General features: G+C 34.3%; 2 protein-coding genes across 2 annotated transcripts; one reads left to right on the forward strand and one right to left on the reverse strand.

Annotated features, from left to right (window-relative positions):
• Positions 1-100: 100 nt before the first annotated feature.
• Positions 101-5,376, reverse strand: LOC133182214 (delta(3,5)-Delta(2,4)-dienoyl-CoA isomerase, mitochondrial-like). The gene is made up of 8 exons (XM_061316970.1): positions 5,300-5,376; positions 4,183-4,336; positions 3,501-3,589; positions 3,213-3,334; positions 2,574-2,687; positions 1,933-2,075; positions 1,152-1,302; positions 101-490 (listed from the first exon to the last, which is right to left on the reverse strand). The coding sequence occupies exons 1-8, from the start codon at positions 5,358-5,360 to the stop codon at positions 395-397; spliced, it is 930 nt and encodes a 309-aa protein (XP_061172954.1). The 5' UTR covers positions 5,361-5,376; the 3' UTR covers positions 101-394.
• Positions 5,377-5,613: 237 nt separating this feature from the next.
• On the forward strand, positions 5,614-6,828 carry LOC133183581 (retinol dehydrogenase 14-like). The gene has a single exon (XM_061318521.1). The coding sequence runs from the start codon at positions 5,677-5,679 to the stop codon at positions 6,619-6,621; it is 945 nt and encodes a 314-aa protein (XP_061174505.1). The 5' UTR covers positions 5,614-5,676; the 3' UTR covers positions 6,622-6,828.
• The last annotated feature ends 11,964 nt before the right edge of the window (positions 6,829-18,792 follow it).

Below are 18,792 nucleotides of genomic sequence, written 5' to 3' on the forward strand. Positions count from 1 at the left end.
ATATTTTTGAAACTCAATTTATTTTGTCTTAAGTAAACATAAATAATACATGTATAAACCTGAAATTATTAAAAAAAAAAATTAAATAAATCACATTTTAATGCTTTGAAAAGTGCAATAATATGTAGCAAAGATGGAAGTTAAAGTGTCAATCATAGAACAAATTTGATAACATTGTAAAACAAGAGTTATAGATCTTTGATATGAATAAATACAATGTATGTATTAAATTTTCATAGTCTAGTCACACTTGTAAAATATACACGTAGAGTACATTTGTAACCCTGAATATACATGTAGTACATATAGTTCCCTGTTAGAAATATAATTATATTTACATTTCTGTAATAATCACTCTTTTATTGTCAGCAAAGCATTAAATCACAGGTTTTCTTTATAACTTTGAGAATGTTGCTTGTTTCTTCTCTATTGCTGCCATTGCAGATTTCATCACATCTTCACTTTGAAGCATTCCTTGATTCCATAGACCCTAAAAATTATTTCAAAAAATCTTCAGAAATGCACACACATGTTATAATACCTTCTCTATTTGAAAATTTTATCCAGTTACCTAATTTACTTTTTGAAATATAGAAATAAACACACAGATTATGTTTCATCTCAGCCACACAATATTACCATTTATACTGATATCTACATTATTGTACCACAGGCACCTAATGTATGGATGGTTAACCCCGTCCCCACTTCTGAGAATTTTTATTAGACAAGACAACTTATCAAAAATACATGAATTCCTAGCCTATCACACCTCTATTCTGATATCTGACATAATTTTCCGGTCTTCTTAAATTTAATAGATTGGCCTTCTGTGCTTTACAAAAATAATTTCATTTTATTAGATGCATGCCGGTACGTGTACTGACATTATTTTTCATAATCCCTACAGCGATCTATATTTTGAGAATTATTAGTGTTGCAATTTGAACAACATTAAATACATATGCAGTATACAGAACATAAGTAGAACACCATAACAGACCTAGAGGCTAGATCTGTCTCTGACTTTACCAGGGAATGGTTTAGTTATTACAATTTTTCAATGATTCATATTTTAGTTTTTTATTTCATAATTATATATTGTGATTGAACAAATTCTAATTTTCTCCGTGGTAGTAAAATGACCTCACCACATGATTCAATCCCTCCTGTACACCATGGTCCCTAGAAAACACCAGGCTAACTTTGGTTCCTTGGACAGCAATTGGTGACTTTGAAGCAATCATAGAGGCCATCTCTAAAGAACCCTCAATCATGGCCTCCTTGTCTGGGAATATCCGACTGATAAAGAGGGTGATACAAAATACATGAATAATATAATATTAATAATTGTTAATATATTTCATTAAAACCACAAGTAAATTAATTACAAGTCTGAAATCAAAGAATCTAATGAAGCAAAGACAAGTTTTGGAAAGTTTTTTGTGTAAAATAAAAAAGGGGGAGGGGAATTTTAAATTTTTGGTCCCCAATTGGCCTCCCAGATGTAAATGAAAATTTTGAAACTTTATATATCTACAAGACACAACCAATCATATTCCAATTTAAAGATGATTTGGCTACTGCCTAAAATATCAGAGTTCTGGGAACATACTTTTTATAGAAATACCTTTTTTTGGCCCCAAATTAGCCTCCTTGATAAAAATGAAAATTCAGAAATCTTATTGCACATGTACAAGATATCACAAATCACATTCCAAAAGATGAATTGGTTAGTGCAAATAATGTTAGAGGAGTTTGAGATAGAAGATAGTGTTAAAGATGGACAGATTGGGATAATATCAATCTGCAAGTACATGTACCTTAACTTTCTCAAGAAAGAGTGGGTATAAAAAATGACATGCAAGTACTTGAATAAACTGATACAGATATTGTACCAAAAAAAACATGAGTACCAGAATGTTACGTTACCTTACATATCCAATTTGCTTTGCTTCATCACTGTAGAATTTCCTTGCTGTATAACAAAGTTCCCTTACTAAGCTATCATTTCCTACTATCTTTGGAAATCTCTGTAGCGTGCCTACATCTGCTGTAAGCCCAACATCTACCTCCTATAAAGATTATCACATCATATTAAAATTTCTTGATTAGGCCTTATTTTAACTCTTGTCAAAAATCTTATCAAATTAAAGCTTTTTCTGTATCACAAGCATATTATTTCTGCATCAAAATTATATTGTTTCTGCATCACAAGCATGTTGTTTCTGCTTTACAAGTTTATATAATTGGATTATTATTAATAAAATATCTGTAATTACTAACAATGATCCACTCTTACTCATACATTTAAATGACATACTTACAGTAAGTATCCAAAATTCACAAAACACTTTTGATCTTAACCTAGTACATGTACCTGGTATTTAGTTCATTTCCAAATATAAATACTGGTAGGTACATGCAGTGATAAGTTAAAAAATAAAAAACAACCTCATATCCATTGTACTTTTATATATTTTGATATTTTGAACCATTCTTTTACGTATTCATAAAACAATCTTGCCACAAATGTTTCTCTACATCTCTAGTAATGTAACTCTTTTACTTGCCTTTATTTGAAACCATGCATCACTGGTACAGTATCTTATATCACAGGCTGATGTCATGTCAACTCCACCTCCAACACAAGCATTGTGTATTGCTGCTATCACAGGTTTAGGGCACTGCATTCATAATATTTTTGTTATACTTCTTTATATAATTAAACTTAAACACTGAAGAATTAAGAAATGTGAACTAGATGTATATTACCCTGATGATAAGGAATAAATTAAGCAACCATTAACTTTCAACACTATGTTCATCTGAAACATGAATGATTCATGTCAGATTAATTTTGTATATCACAGTAGGCCCAAATTGAAATTGATTCCTTCGATTATTCAGAGTTTTAACTTACCGTATATACTCGCCTATAAGTCGGTCCGCCTATAAGTTGGTTGTATTTTATAAGTTTAAATTAGAGGGATGGACCTGCTAAAATACCGATCTTTTTATAACTCGCGTATAAGTCGGATAAAGAGTTTTGGACCAAAGTTTAACTCCCAAAAAATCGACTTATAGGCGAGTATATACGGTAAAAGTAGGTTGGTGGGAATTTTATTTTCCTGTTTCAAAATATGTTTTTTTTAATTTGTAGAATTCCCCCAATCAATATTCCCACACAGAAAATGTAGAACACTGCTCACTTTTTCAATAACTGTAAATGTCTCCTGATAGTCTCTGATTAAATTCCTTAATTTGAAGGCTTTCCTACCAACTTCTAGGTCTGAGCTCATAAAATCTTCGGCCATGTCTGTCAAATCTAATCCTGTCATTATAAAAACATATCAGCAGCATCCAAAACCAACACTTAATATGCTTTCAGCTTTCTTAATACAATGTACCTTTGTCCCTGAAAAGTAATGTGAAAAAAGAGATATATTTAAACTGGTACTACTCCATATATTCAACCTTTTGCACTCTGTTGGGCCTACCTGCTGTAAAAGCTTTGCCAGATCCTGAAACCAAAACAACTCTACAATCTTCATCTGTGGACAGTCTTTGAAAGCACTCCCTGCACTCCCTAAACAGAGATGTAAGAACATTTTAGTGCATATATTTAAAGAATAATTATCTATTTTGTCGGCTTTATGATGTGATCTATCAGTTTGCTCAGTGATAATTTGCATAACAATGCATATTATAAAATTATGCGAGCATACTGATTGATCATCATCATAAAACCCCCCAACCAGAGAGTTTTCTCTTACATTTACATTTTCACCTGATCCAATAAAAAAAAAATACTCAGTAATGAGAAATTTCTGCAGGAGGTGTATTACTAAGCAACATACAGCAAGAAAGCATGGATCAAGTTCTGTCATGTGCTGAACGAACTGCTTTATGAGGATATCAAGCTACATCATTGTATTACATTATTTGTAGTTTTATCAAAGGCAAGACATTTGAAAATGTAAATATATGAAATTTTATTTAACAACCCCCATTTAATTTAACAGAAAATTTTGACTAAGCACCTGTTGGCTTTGATAGGAAAAGTGCATGGGCTACTTAAAATCATTGTTTTTTTTTGTAATTGTCATACTGAGATGACATTGTAACAGTGATAGAAATACAGCTGATGAAATGTCAGAACAATATCACAGCTAAGCTTACCTCCAAAATGCTCGATTCATTGCATTCAATTTTTTGGGTCTGTTCATTTCCACTTGTACAACAAAATCCTTTGGTCTTGTTACTTTCAGGGTTTCAAATGTGTAATCCATTGTTGACATGTTCCTTGCTTTGCTTCCAAATGCCTGTGACTGGCCTGAATAATGCAGTTCATGATTTAACATAAATACACCACTGAATTAACATTACAGGTATCTTAAATTCTGTAAATAATTTATGTTATATTGGGTGCTCATGATTTATCTACACTGGGCATAAAGTCTACACTTTTCCATAATCAAGTACTCCTACACCCTGTACAGGGCATGTTTTGGTAAACAATATGGCTCAAAATTTTTAATACATGTACAGTAAAACTGCAGATTTTTTTCTGTATTTGAGATAACTGTCAAGTATTTGATAGGATGATTACAGTGAATTGGTTCAGTGCATTTTATGGAAAAATGAATTTTTCAAAATCATCAACAAAAACAAGTTTATAGCAAGTTCTGATGATAAAGTCACCATATACTTTAGAGCATGGCTAGATAGTTGGTTATATGGTTATTTATAGGTGGATATAAATTTGTTTCATACAATATTCTTGGCCTTTTCATAAAATGTTGTTTTTTTTCTTAAGTAATTCTTATTATATTTTTTGAGTATCCTGTGTCCTTAACATTGCCATAGGAACCGGGGGAGGGGAGGGGGGGGGTGGATATATAGAATACAGTTATACTGTAGAAAACATAGCTACTATTTGCTTATGCCCTCAATGATAACATCTAATGACCTTTTTTTTTTTTGCTTGTGAAGGAAATTTGAATTTTTGGTAATCCCCCCAAAACTAAAAATGCTTGGTTGTGTCCCCCCCCCCCCCCGAAAAAAACTACTTGCTTCCTAATTAATTCCTGCTTGAGAAGGAAGTGTAATAAAATAGCCAAATCACTTTTTTAATGGCTTAATCAAGCTATAAGAGATTGTGCAGGACCTGAAAAGATCAAGAATATAAAACTATACAGTAATACGTACAGTAAGCATGGTAAGCACATTCACAGGATAAGTCTCAAGCTTAACAATGTAAGTAAACATAAAATATAATCAAAACAAATATACAGACCAATAACCAATCTTTTTTGTATGACACCCAATGAGAAAAATAGTGAGCGAACTTTGGACATATTGACCAAACCGAAAGTCTAGTTGCAAACCGAAAGTAGAATTTCAGTCGGTAGTACATATGTAGTTCGTATAGCAACCTGATATTTGTCTTCTTTTTTTTTTTAATTTCTATGTTTGTCATATGATTTTCGTAATGAAAAAAAATTGTGATTTTTTTAAAACGATGACCATAATGAGGTTGCCATTTTGAGTAAAAGAAGAATTATAATTCAATTTACAAAGTGAAAGTACTAGAGTAGAGAGAACAAGAAAACAGAGGTTTGCGTAACGAGATTTACATAACTCACATTCTTGCTGCTTATAGAGATGTAAACGATGTCAGTTTGGAAATACGCCACTGCAGGGTGTGTTTTTGCTCTTTCAATCATGATCTTGAGGAAAATGACACGGTTTTATAAACGTGGAGTTCTTACTTGCAGTGAGGAAATGCGGAACAAGACCGTCATCATTACTGGAGCAAATTGTGGCATTGGGAAAGCAACGGCACTGGAGCTCGCCAAGAGACATGCCCGTGTCATTATGGCGTGCAGGAATAAGGAGAAGGCAAATGCTGCTATATCAGATATAAGAAAAATTACAGAATATGGAGAACTTATCTTTAAACACCTTGATCTTGAATCTTTCAAATCAGTTAAAGCTTTTTGTCAGGATATAATTGAACACGAACAAAAGTTACATGTACTGATCAACAATGCAGCAGTGATGAATCACCCCTATGCACAAACTGAAGACAATTTAGAAATCCATATGAGTGTCAACCACTTTGGAAATTTTTTGCTCACAAACCTTCTTCTTGATTTGTTGAAAAAATCATCACCAAGCAGAATAATATTTGTGTCTTCTGCCTTACATAAATATGGAAGAGTAAATTTTGAAGACTTTCAAGGTCAACAGAGAAAACCATATGCAGACAGTAAACTTGCTAATGTGTACTTTGCACGTGAACTAGCAGAAAGGCTCAAGGGGACAGGCATTAGTGTACACACATTACACCCAGGCATGGTAAACACAGAACTGTCAAGACATTCTGTTTCCCCAGCCCTAAATTTCATAGTGAATCCAATTAAATATCTTCTACTACCTTCAGCAGAAGAAGGAAGTCAAGGCATTGTAAATCTTGCAGTGGTTGATCTAGGCACTGATACTGGAAAATGTTATGGCAAAAAGGGTCAGGAAGAAAAGTGGCCTGAGATCTCTTCAGAAAAGGCAATATGGAAAAAGATGTGGGAAGTTAGTGAGCGATTGACCCAGCTCAATTAGTAATTTAACAATATTCAATGATTAATGTATTGGGCATAATTAAATTAAATTTGTATAAAACTACTGGATATGCAACTCGTAAAAAATCATTTTGTGCCTAACATGTCACTGAATAAAGTTTAGAAGAAAATTTATCACATCAGCTAAAAAGTACATGTATTATATAAATGTATGTGAATTACATCCATTAAACAGCTAAAACAATTATTTTAAAAATATTCTGTAGATTGGATGCTTTTTAAATTATTGAAGCTTTGCATGGATGCATGTATTTCATTTTACAACCATTCGTTGTCTTGTACAAGGTCAGAGCACTTGTTCAGCTACTAACAAGCTACTGAAGAAGCAATCTGATTAAAATCAGATCTTTAAGGTATCCGACCCATATTAGGACCTATTTTTCTAACCTTAAATATCCATCCTGTATTAAATACTCTTGATATTAATTCAAAGCATTTTAGAGTAGTGAAGGATTTACCAAGAGAAATTTTCAAAAATGTAATTACCTAAGCAGTAATTAATTAATGAAGATTGCATTGATGTCTATGGGGACAAGGAAATTTTTGAAAATAAAAATTTAAATACTAAGAATATCAAACAACAGGCCCAAGGGCCTTAACGGTCACCTGAGTATAATACAACAATTTAGAGGATCCATAGAGTATAAAATGAACTGAAAGGTGAAGCTTTGTCGCCCAAAAGCAAGAAAAATAGGGTGATCAGGATCAACAAAATAATTAGTCTAGTATTCATTAACAGTTCATAAATTAGGTTCTAATCTGTTCCCCATTTATCACTCTCACCATACAATATATTAAAGGTGCATAGACACAGATTTGAAGTTAATATTTTCTCAAATTTCCTGTATAATATCACGACTTATATATTGCAATAGCATTTCACACGAAAATATAATTAAAAACTTATTTTATCTGGAAATTATTGGAACTACGAATTCCTGGATGCGTTTGATTTACACATCCTTGCACTTTCACAAATTTTGTCTTTATCCTTAACATTTAAGAAAAGAAGCGATTTTGTTGTGTATTAATGAAAAACATTACATCTATAATCCAGAAAATTCAGAGTAGAAATGTGTGAAAGCAAACCCCTCACTAATATTGTCAGCCCGTGCTCAGTGTTGTGTACAGAGTTTAACAAATTGAATACACCTGTGAAACGTAAACTGTTTTTGTAAACAGGGCACGAGCTCTGTTATTGTTAATGTTTACGATTCACCGGGTGTGTTCAAATGTTAAAGTCTGCACACACCACTGAGCACGGACTGACAATACTGTGAGTGGGTTTTGCTTTCGAACATTTCTACTCTGAATTTTCTGGATTATAGTTTTAATATTTTTCATTAATACACAACAAAATTGCCACTTTTCTTAAGTATTAAGAATAAAATTAAAATTTGTGAAAGTGCAAGGATGTGTCAATCAAACGCGTTCAGAAATTTGAAGTTTCAGTAACTACGAGATGAAATAAGATTTTTATTATATTTTAGTATGAAATGCTATAGCAACATATAAGTGATGAAATTATACAAAAAATTTGAAAAATATTAACTTCAAATCTGTGTCCAAGCACCTTTAACAAACTATCAGTGCTTCTGTACTATTTTAATTCCTTGTTGAAATCTCTTACATTGGCCTCTCTTGGTCTTTGATGAACATTTTATAAGACACATTATTTTTGTCTCATTTTTATTTATCTATTACTTACAAGTCTACCTGATCATTAAAACTAGGAAAGTACTTTTTGTATTATACAATAAAATTCTTGCATAATTCTCCTATTCTATTAACCTTTTCAAGTACATTATTTACAGTTATTAATTATCAAAAGTAAATGGCAAAGGGGAATAACTCCTCTCAGTAGAATACAAATTAATAGAGCCCTGGTCAGGACCAGAACACTTGACCAAATGGTCCAGATGTTCAAAAATCTGGTAAAAATACCCTTCCTTATTAAAACTTTTACTCTCTTTGCCTCTGATATGCCCATGTGCAATGAAGATTTTTTAAAGAAATAATGCAGTTTTACTACAGATTCACTATATTATCAATAGAGCACCCCCCCCCCCCCCCTCCCCACCAAGAAACACCAGAGCCTCTCACTCTGGGATCAGAATTTTGCTCATCATAAGTAATCACTTTGTTTATCTGCTTTACACTACGGAGCAGACAGGATTATTTAATAGAATTATTGCATTTTCACTATATTATCAAGAGCCCCACCCTTACACCAGCACATCTGACTCAGGGGTCATGCAATTCACTACTCTGGAAGAAGCACTTTTGCTCATCATATTTATATACTTAGCTTCTTTGCTTTTTAACCAGAAGCAGAAAAGAATATTTTCAAAGAAATTTTGCTTTTCACTATATAATCAATAGAGCCCCCCCCCCCCAACCTTTTCACCAGAATGCCTGTCCCTAGGGCCATGAAATTCACAATTTTGGAAGAGGCATCCTTACTTATCATAACAATGTACTTAGTTTGTTTAAAAAATACCCAGGAGCAGAGAAGAAGATTTTTAAAGCATTAATGCATTTTCACTGCATTTCAATAAATAGAGCTCCGCCCTAACATCAGAACCCCTTATACAGGGACCATGAAATTCACAATTTTGGAAGAAGCATCCTTGCTTATCATAACTATGTATTTAATTTGTTTAAATAATACCCAGGAGTAGAGAAGAAGATTTTCAAAGAAATAATGCACTTTTACTATATGATCTATATAGCCCCGCCCTAGCACCAGAACCCCTGACCCTGGGCCTATGAATCTCACAATTTTGGTAGAGTCACTCTTGCTTATCATAACTATGTATTTAATTTGTTTAAATAATACCCAGGAGTAGAAAAGAAGATTTCAAAGAAATAATGCACTTTCACTATAGGATCTATATAGCCCCACCCTAGCACCAGAACCCCTGACCCTGGGGCCATCAATTTCACAATTTTGGTAGAGTCACCCTTGCTTATCATAACTATGTATTCAATTTGTTTCAATAGTACCCAGGAGTAGAGAAGAAGATTTTCAAAGAAATAATGCACTTTCACTATAGGATCTATATAGCCCCACCCTGGCACCAGAACCCCTGACCCTGGGGCCATCAATTTCACAATGTTGGTAGAGGGCTCAATGCTTATTACAATCATGCCAACAGTTTGACTGCTTGATGTCCAGGAGTAAAGAAGAAGATTTTAAAGATTGCATTAATTTTGGTGGTTTTAGCCCCACCCCTCAGGCCCCAGGGGGACAGGGACCATGAAATTCACAAATTTTGTTCCCCTTCACCCATAGACGCTATATGCCAAAATTGGTTGAAATTGGCTCAGCAGTTTTGGAGAAGAAGTTGAAAATGTTCAAAAGTTAATGCACGACGACGAACGAAATCGGATAGATAGCAATAGGTCACCTGAGTGACTCAGGTGACCTAAAAATGCTGTGGTGGAAAGATGTATTTAATTATAAAGAATAGAAAAGCGATTGAAAACTTAAGTTTCACCAGATAGATTTTTTTAGAATTGATTTTTATTGATTAAAAACAAAGGGGGATAACTCTTCAAGGACAGGACAAGGTCAAAAATTAGGACACATTCCGCTCTTACATATTGATACTAAAACATGAAGATTATGTCAACATATACTGAGTATTCAGCCAATATATCTGTTATACATTCAGATTCATTGAATCTGAGGCTGTTATGGGTCGGATACCTTAATTGCTACGCTCCGAAATTCTGATGGTCGCTGTACAAAGCGACCATCGGAATTTTGGAGCGTAACAAAGATCTGATTTTAATCAGAATGCTAAAGAAATACATTAATACAAGGGCTGCAATTATGAATAGCTGTATTGACCAGATATTCTTAAAGTCAAATTGTTTCATTATATAACATGTAAGTGATGTATATGTAGACTTTTTGAACATTTTCAGCTTCTCCTCTAGAACTGCTGAATCAATTTTCACTTTCAGCCAATTTTGGTATAAAGCATCAATAAATAAAGGGGAGCAATATTCATAAATTTTATTGTTTCTGTCTCTTTGGGGCCCTAAGAATGTAGAAAAAACCACCAAAATTAATGCAATAGCTTGATTTATTCTTAATATTTCGACACTTAGTAGTCAAACTGTTGTATGAAAAGATCCTTAACCAAAAGTGTGAATTCATGAGCCCTTAGTTCATCTACTTAAAAACTACATTATATAGAAAATCTTCTCTACTCTTGGATATGAAGGAGTCAAAAGTTCTCAGGATTATACTGAGCAATGAGCCCTCTTATAAAATTATGAAATTCATGTCTCAAGGGTTCAGGTCCCAGAGTGGGGACAACTTTTTACTAATAAGTTTTTTTTTTAGAAAATGTTCTTTTAGTTATACTCACTGCATCTGGACACCCAGCTGCCAAACTGTCAGCATGATTATAATGCACCCTTTACAAAAACTGAAAGCTCCTGGATTCAGGGTCAGGCTCAAGGGTGAGTCTAACGACCATATTTCGAAAATGCAATAATATTAGGAAAAAAAACTTTTTTATGTACATGTACTACAGTGAAATTTTTTTGCATGATTATTATGAGTACTAAGCCTACCTATGGAGTTACCGAAAAATAATAGATTCTAAAAACATTCATGGGGTGTTGTTTAAGAATTCAGGAATTTAAAATCATGTTAATCTAGTGGCCTAGACCTGTTTAATATGTTAATTCGCTCCTACGAAATAAAATTCGTTCCCACGAAATAAATTTAAGTAAGTTGTAAGCCGAAAACTAGTTTTAGATTTTCTCCTGTTTTATATCGATAAATATGAACATTAACTTTGTTTCGTCTTATTTATCCGCATTGCGACGTTTTAATTCAATTCACTTTATCGACAATTACCATGTCGGCATACAGTCATGAACAATAATGACATAAAACAAATTAACACGATTAATACATGCATATACAAAGTGACAAATGTGAGGTAAACAAAATAATTTGTAGTATATTTACATACTTTTAAGTATTCATTGCTGACTTTCTGTTCTGGTGTCAAAGCACTTTTTCAAGAAAAACATATCCTTCTAGCAGTTGTAATATTTGTAGGATTAACATTTTTTTCTGATGGGATTATCACTAGTATATGTGTTTACATTAAATATATATCAGTATATTTTCATCTATATTGGTCATACTTTGAACAGTATAGAACAAAATGATATTCATCTTCAATAAACAATTTTCATGAATAGCATAGACGTTTTAATACATGTATATATAATACGCATGCGTAAAAGTTATAGTTCCATTAAATTCTTGACCATTCATTTATTTTACAACGCAACACCACGGATGACGGCGTACGTTCAACTTCTTCAGATTCAGGTATATTTGACGATGCTATTAATTGAAAACACATCAAACTTCACCTTAGTTTTCTACTGTAAAATTGATGGAGACACTGTTTCTTGCCATCTCCGAAATAGCATCCTCACAATGTCAAGGTTTTTTGATTTCGGAACTCCACTGTGTGTAGTCCGAAATATCTGACGTTTTCCAGGCTTTTTTCACGATTTTGATATTTTACGTGCCAGAAAAACGTCAGAACCGGCGCAGTTACGAAAACTGGAAATTTCACCGTCTCCAACCAGAGCTGATTTTCGATACTTGCGAACTGAATTAAATGCCGAACTTGCAATTTATTAGTAGCACAATGCTTCTAGTACTCGCCAATATCGATGAAAAGAAAATATCACTCCATATTTCGATATATACAGTATTTGCGAGATTTTAAAATGCACGAAATGAAAAGAAAACTCGACCGTCTGATGAAATGTTTTCACCAGACTGTATATTTCATAAACAAACCCATAAAAACGATGGTGGTGAGTACTAAAGGCATTGTACTATTAATAAGTTGTGAATTCAGCATTTAATTCGGTTTGCAAGTATTGAAAATCAACCCGAGAATGCCGCCTCCAGTTGGAGGCGGCGAATTTCCAGTTTTCGTAATGGCGCTGATTCTGACGTTTTCCTGGCACGTAAAATATAAAAATAGTAAAATAGCCAGGAAAACGTCAGAAATTTCGGACTACACTGTGTGGAGTTCCGAAATCACAAAACCTTGACATTGTGAGGATGCGAAATAGAAGAATTATATATTTCAGAGATGGCAAGATCGAAACAGTTTCTCGGTTGTGTAAAACAACAGGATTTGAAGGATTTTACTCTAACCATTCTTTAAGCTTGATTTTTGCTTTCTTTTGATGGAATTGGAAGATTATTTTTAGATATATTTTCTTTTATTTTGCAACAAGCAGTTTCTCCATTGTGCGCAGGTTTTGAAGGATTTTACTCAGACCATGCACTCTGTAATTATTTTATAACTCTATAAAGCAACGACAGACACTCGCTCATACAACGAAGGACTGGATGGGAAACTGGTCACAATTCTCACAAATCACCTAACGAAAATACAGGTTTACATCACAGAATCAGTTGAGATTTGGCGAGTGAAATAGTTAAAGGCGGAAAAATGGACGTTCAACTAAGCAAACATAAAGCCAAAGGTTGTGTGTAGGAAAACGCATGCACCTGATTCTTCTTTTGTGTCCCCAAGATTCTGTGAATGTTCCGTGTATCAATCGTTTTGAAATGAAAAGTAATGAAGGGAAGTTATGAAATTTAAGATCGCGGTGTCACGGATTCCTCTACAATATCTCATGTGAGACATTCAGTTCACCGTGGATTACTCATGCCAATTTCCATAGGATTTTTTTGTAAAATATTTATAATTTACGCTGCTAATTTCGTACATTGTTCATATTAAATTGTATGATTTATCAAATCCTTTCCAGTGCTGTTTATTTATCTACATCTACATATTGCCCTTTGTTTTCATTTCAATGTTACCTGTAGCTGTCCAATAAGCTGAATTTCATTGGACGCCTACAGGTAACTTACTGGACGGAGTGCAGGACAATAAGAAATTTACTGAACCACAGGTTTAACAAAAAGTAATGCCTCGAAAATGTTTTAAGAGCCCTATATACACTGCACACTAGTGAGTTCTGATTTTGTGGTATTTTTATGCAGATAGAGTGATCTGCCCTTTGATCAAGAATAAAATAAATTGAAATGTACAGTTTATTACTTAATTTGTGATCAAATCAAGCATTCATAACACTTTAATAGGCCAAGATGAATAGGTAGAACACTTCATTTGCAGGTATTTTGCACACTTAAGTAAACAACAGTAATTTATGTTCACCAGTACTTCATTGTCTTTAAACATTTTTCTTGGGGGTAAATGCAAGGCACTCTATGTTGAAAATGTGATAGATAAGCTCAATATTTACACCTTCACACACTATAATTTTCTCAATGTCCAAAAATTATTTTCCTCTAGTGTATAGAGGGTCCTTAATATCAATGATATCGATCCAAGTCTGATAATGTAAGGTGTATTCTTTTATCATTCTCCAGTTTTGTATTGACGAAGTTATCATATTATAGCATATGCATGTAACGTGAAAAAACTAAAAAAATTGCAATGAATATTGTCAAGTCATTAGGTTATTATTTAAAGAATCGAGATATAACCTCACTTAATTTAAAGTGTTGAAATTGATCAATAATCTTGACCTTTGATAATGGAAAATTTAAAAAAAAATGTTAAATTGATCAATAATCTCGACCTTTGATCAAGGTCAACATCAAAATATTAGATAGTAAGCCACAAGTTTTAACAAGTTCCCAAATTATACCCCATTACAGAACATTACCTTAGCTCACTAGCATCAGACATGCATCAACTGATGATGCATAAACCACCAATCTCATAATCAATCTACAACTTTCTAAAAATTATCCATACTTGTATACAAACATTTACAAATCCGTTACTGTATTTGCTTTCAATAAAACATGAATTCCCTATTGTGGACCCTCCCTACCCCCGAGGGTCATGATTTGAACAATTTAGAATCTACACTACCCCATGATGCTTCCACATAAGTTTCAGTTTTTATGGTCCAGTGGTTCTTGAGAAGATTTTTCCATAGATTTCGAAGTAAAACATGAATTCCCTATTATGGCCCCACCCTACCCCCGGGGGTCATGATTTGAACACTACCCCAGGATGCTTCCACATAAGCTTCAGCTTTTCTGGCCCAGTGGTTCTTGAGAAGAAGATTTTTCCTACAGATTCCAAAGTAAAACATGAATTCCCTATTGTGGCTCCACCCTACCCCCAGGGGTCATGATTTGAACAATTTAGAATCTACACTACCCCATGATGCTTCCACAAAAGTTCCAGCTTTTCTGGTCCAGTGGTTCTTGAAAACAAGAGGCCCATGGGCCATAACGCTCACCTGAGTAACTTTGGCCTTGCTGTTTTTCATCTGATTTCCCCCTTGTAGTACTTATTGTGGTCCCACCCTACCCCCAGGGGTCATTTGAACAATAAGAATCTACACTACCCCAGGATGCTTCCACATAAGTTTCAGCTTTTCTGGCCCAGTGGTTCTTGAGAAGATTTTTAAAGATTTTTCCTACATATTTCAATGTGAAAATGGATTCCCTTTTGTGGCCCTGCCCTACTCCCAGGGGTCATGATTCGAACAATTTAGAATCTACACTACCCCAGGATGCTTTCACTTATGTTTCAGCTTTTCTGGCCCAGTGGGTCTTGAGAAGAAGATTTTTAAAGATTTTTATTACAGCTTTCAATGTAAAACTTGGATTCCCTATCGTGGCCCCACCCTACCCCGAGGGTCATGATTTCAACAATTTAGAATATACACTACCTCAGGATGCTTCCACATAAATTTCAGTCTCTCTGGCCCAGTGGTTCTTGAGAAGAAGATTTTTAAAGATTTTTTCTACATATTTCAATGTAAAACTTGGATTCCCTATTGTGGCCCTTCCCTAACCCCGGGGATCATGATTAGAACAATTTAGAAGCTACACATAAGTTTCAGCATTTCTGGCTGAGTGGTTCTTGAGAAGAAGATTTTTAAGATATTTACTACATATTTCAATGTAAAACTTGGATTCCCTATTGTGGCCCCGCCCTACCCCTGGGTATCATGATTTGAACAATTTAGGATCTGCATTACCCCAGGATGCTTCCACATAAATTCCAGTATTTCTGGTCCAGTGGTTTTTGAGAAGAAGGTTTTTAATTATTTTTCTAAATATATTTCAATGTAAAACTTGGATTCCCCACTGTGGCCCCGTCCTACCACCAGGGGTCATGATTTGAACAATTTAGAATTGACACTACCCCAGGATGCTTCCACATTAGTTTCAGTTTTTCTGGCCCAGTGGTTCTGGAGAAGAAGATTTTTCCTACAGATTTCAATGTAAAACTTGGATTCTCTAAATTGTACAAATCATGATCTGATTACCCGTTGTCCGTCGTCCGTGCGGCTGTCTGTAAACTTTTCACATTTTCAACTTCTCAAGAACCATTACGCCAATTTTAACCAAAATTGGTACAAAGCTTCCTTGGCTGAAGGGAGTTTAAATTGTTAAAATGAAGTGCCAAGCTTCCTTAGAAGGGAGATAATCAAGAAAAGACAAAAATAGGGTGGGGTCATTAAAATCTTCTCCTCAAGAACCACTGGGCCAGAAAAGATGAAACTTATGTGGAAGCATCCTAGAGTAGTGTAGATTCTGAATTGTACAAATCATGACCCCCGGAGGTAGGGCGGGACCACAATAGGGAATCCAAGTTTTACATTGAAATATGTAGAAAAAATCTTTAAAAATCTTCTTCTCAAGAACCACTGGGCCAGAAAAGCTGAAACTTATGTAGAAGCATTCTGGGGTAGTGTAGATTCTAAATTGTTCAAATCATGGCCCCCAGGGGTAAGGAGGGGCCACAATAGGGAATCCAAGTTTTACATTGAAATATGTAGAAAAAAATCTTTAAAAATCTTCTTCTCAAGAACCACTGGGCCAGAAAAGCTGAAAAGACTTCTCCTATATATTTCAATGGAAAACTTGGATTCCCTATTGTGGCCCTACCCTACCCCCGGGGGTCATGATTTGAACAATTTAAAATCTACTTGGACATAAAACTTGGATTTCCCCAGGATGCCTCCACATAAGTTTCAGCTTTTCTGGAACAGTGGTTCTTAAAAAGAAGAAAAAGACGGACAACGGGTGATCAGAAAAGCTCACTTGAGCTTTCAGCTCAGGTGAGCTAAAAAGATTTTTCCTATATATTACAATGTAAAACTTGGACCCCCAGGGGTCATGATTTGTACAATTTAGAATCTACACTTACCCAGGATGCCTTCACATAGGTTTCAGCTTTTCTGGCCCAGTGGTTCTTGAGAAGAAGATTTTTAAAGATTTTTCCTACAGATTTCATTATAAAACTTGGATTCCCTATAATTGGGGCCCCGTCCTATCCCCGGGTCATAATTTCAACATTTTAGAATTTACATTCCCCCAGGATGCCTCCACGTAGGTTTAAGCCTTTCTGGTCCAGTGGTTCTTGAGAAGAAGATTTTTAAAGATTTTTCCTCTATATTTCAATGTAAAACTTGGATTCCCTATTGTGGTTCTGCCCTACCCCCGGGGGGTCATGATTTGAACAATTTAGAATCTACACTACCCCAGGATGCTTCCACATGTTTCAGCTTTTCTGGCCCAGTGGTTCTTGAGAAGAAGATTTTTAAAGATTCCAATATAAAACTTGGATTCCCTTTTGTGGTCCCGTCCTACCCTCGGGGTCATAATTTGAACAATTTATAATCTACACTTCCCCAGAATGCCTCCACATAAGTTTCAGCTTTTCTGGAACAGTGGTTCTTAAGAAGAATATTGTTAAAGATTTTTTCTATATATTTCAATGTAAAACTTGGATTTCCTATTGTGGCCCTGTCCTACCCCCGGGGTCATGATTTCAACAAAATAAAATCTACACTACCCCAGGATGCTTCCACATATATTTCAGCTTTTCTGGCCTATTGGTTCTTGAAAAGAAGATTTTTAATGACCCCAACCTTTTGGTCTTTTTTGATTATCTCCCCTTGTAGGGGTGCTTGGTCCTTCATTTTAACAATTTAATCTCCTCTTCACTCAAGGATGCTTTGTACCAACTATTGTTAAAATTGGCCCAGTGGTTCTTGACAATAAGTTGCAATCTGATTAAAATCAGATCCTCGATGCTCCTTTTTTAACGATATGTCGCTTACGACATATCGTTAAAAAAGGAGCATCGAGGATCTGATTTTAATCAGATTGCAGTAAGTTGAAAATGTGAAAAGTTTACATATAGACGGACGGACGACGGACAACGGGTGATCAGAAAAGCTCGCTTGAGCTTTCAGCTCAGGTGAGCTAAAAATGGAATCAAAGTTTCTTGGTAATATACAAATCTACACATTATGTCTGAAATACCTACAAAGTTTCAGGAAATTCAGTACATTCGCACTGTAAAAATTGTGCTTAGGAAATATAAACACTTCCATTACGTGTTTAGATCTAAACGTGTTTGATTTTGTGTTTAACTACAAAACACTTACGTCTAAATGTATTTAAAATCTATACGCATTTAGATATTGAACATGTTTTTTGTTTTAAATTCGGTCAAGTGCAGAGTTATCTTCCCGGAAATGATATATATTTGAACGTTAATAAGCGCGGTTTCGAAACAAAGAAAGTCACAACAAAATAGTAAACGATATTTTCAAGGAAACTGGTGAAACTTGAGTGACAGTGATCGCAGAAATAGTGAAATACACATGAAAGGCTTCTTGTTACTTCTATAGAGGGGTATGTATGCTTTTGTTTAAATAAAATTTACATGAAGAGCAAGGTAAACAACATTAATTGCTTTTTATATCCAGAATGTCTTTGGATGCCATATCATGTATTCACTAGAGTAAATATTGAATCTAAAGATGCATAAATATCGATTAAAACATTTTAATTATATGCTCAATAGACTAGTTAAATGAATGTAAAACTGTAGCATCTTCATGCAGTGAGGGCCCATACTGTTACATAAATGCATACGTCCTTCCTTACAGGTTAACGTTATTGGATAGCCGAGAGAAAGAACTTCAAAATTCATTTCTGTTAATGGATGTGACAGATGAATTATACATACTACCATAGAAAATACTTTCAAGATTATTCAGATATTCTGCTGTA

This window comes from Saccostrea echinata, unplaced genomic scaffold, assembly GCF_033153115.1.
Source record: "Saccostrea echinata isolate AGI-Se365-2 ecotype Australia unplaced genomic scaffold, CSIRO_AGI_Sech_v1 ptg000009l, whole genome shotgun sequence".
NCBI lineage: Eukaryota > Metazoa > Mollusca > Bivalvia > Ostreida > Ostreidae > Saccostrea > Saccostrea echinata.

Excerpts from the sequence above, each read along its gene's own strand:
- LOC133183581 (XM_061318521.1), top strand. The coding sequence starts at position 5,677 with ATGTCAGTTTGGAAATACGCCACTGCAGGGTGTGTTTTTGCTCTTTCA.
- LOC133182214 (XM_061316970.1), bottom strand. The coding sequence starts at position 5,360 with ATGTCCAAAGTTCGCTCACTATTTTTCTCATTGGGTGTCATACAAAAA. Across the intron at positions 3,335-3,500 it reads TGGCAAAGCTTTTACAGCAG|GATTAGATTTGACAGACATG; the intron begins GTAGGCCCAACA and ends TTATAATGACAG. Across the intron at positions 1,303-1,932 it reads AAGCAAATTGGATATGTAAG|TCGGATATTCCCAGACAAGG; the intron begins GTAACGTAACAT and ends CCTCTTTATCAG.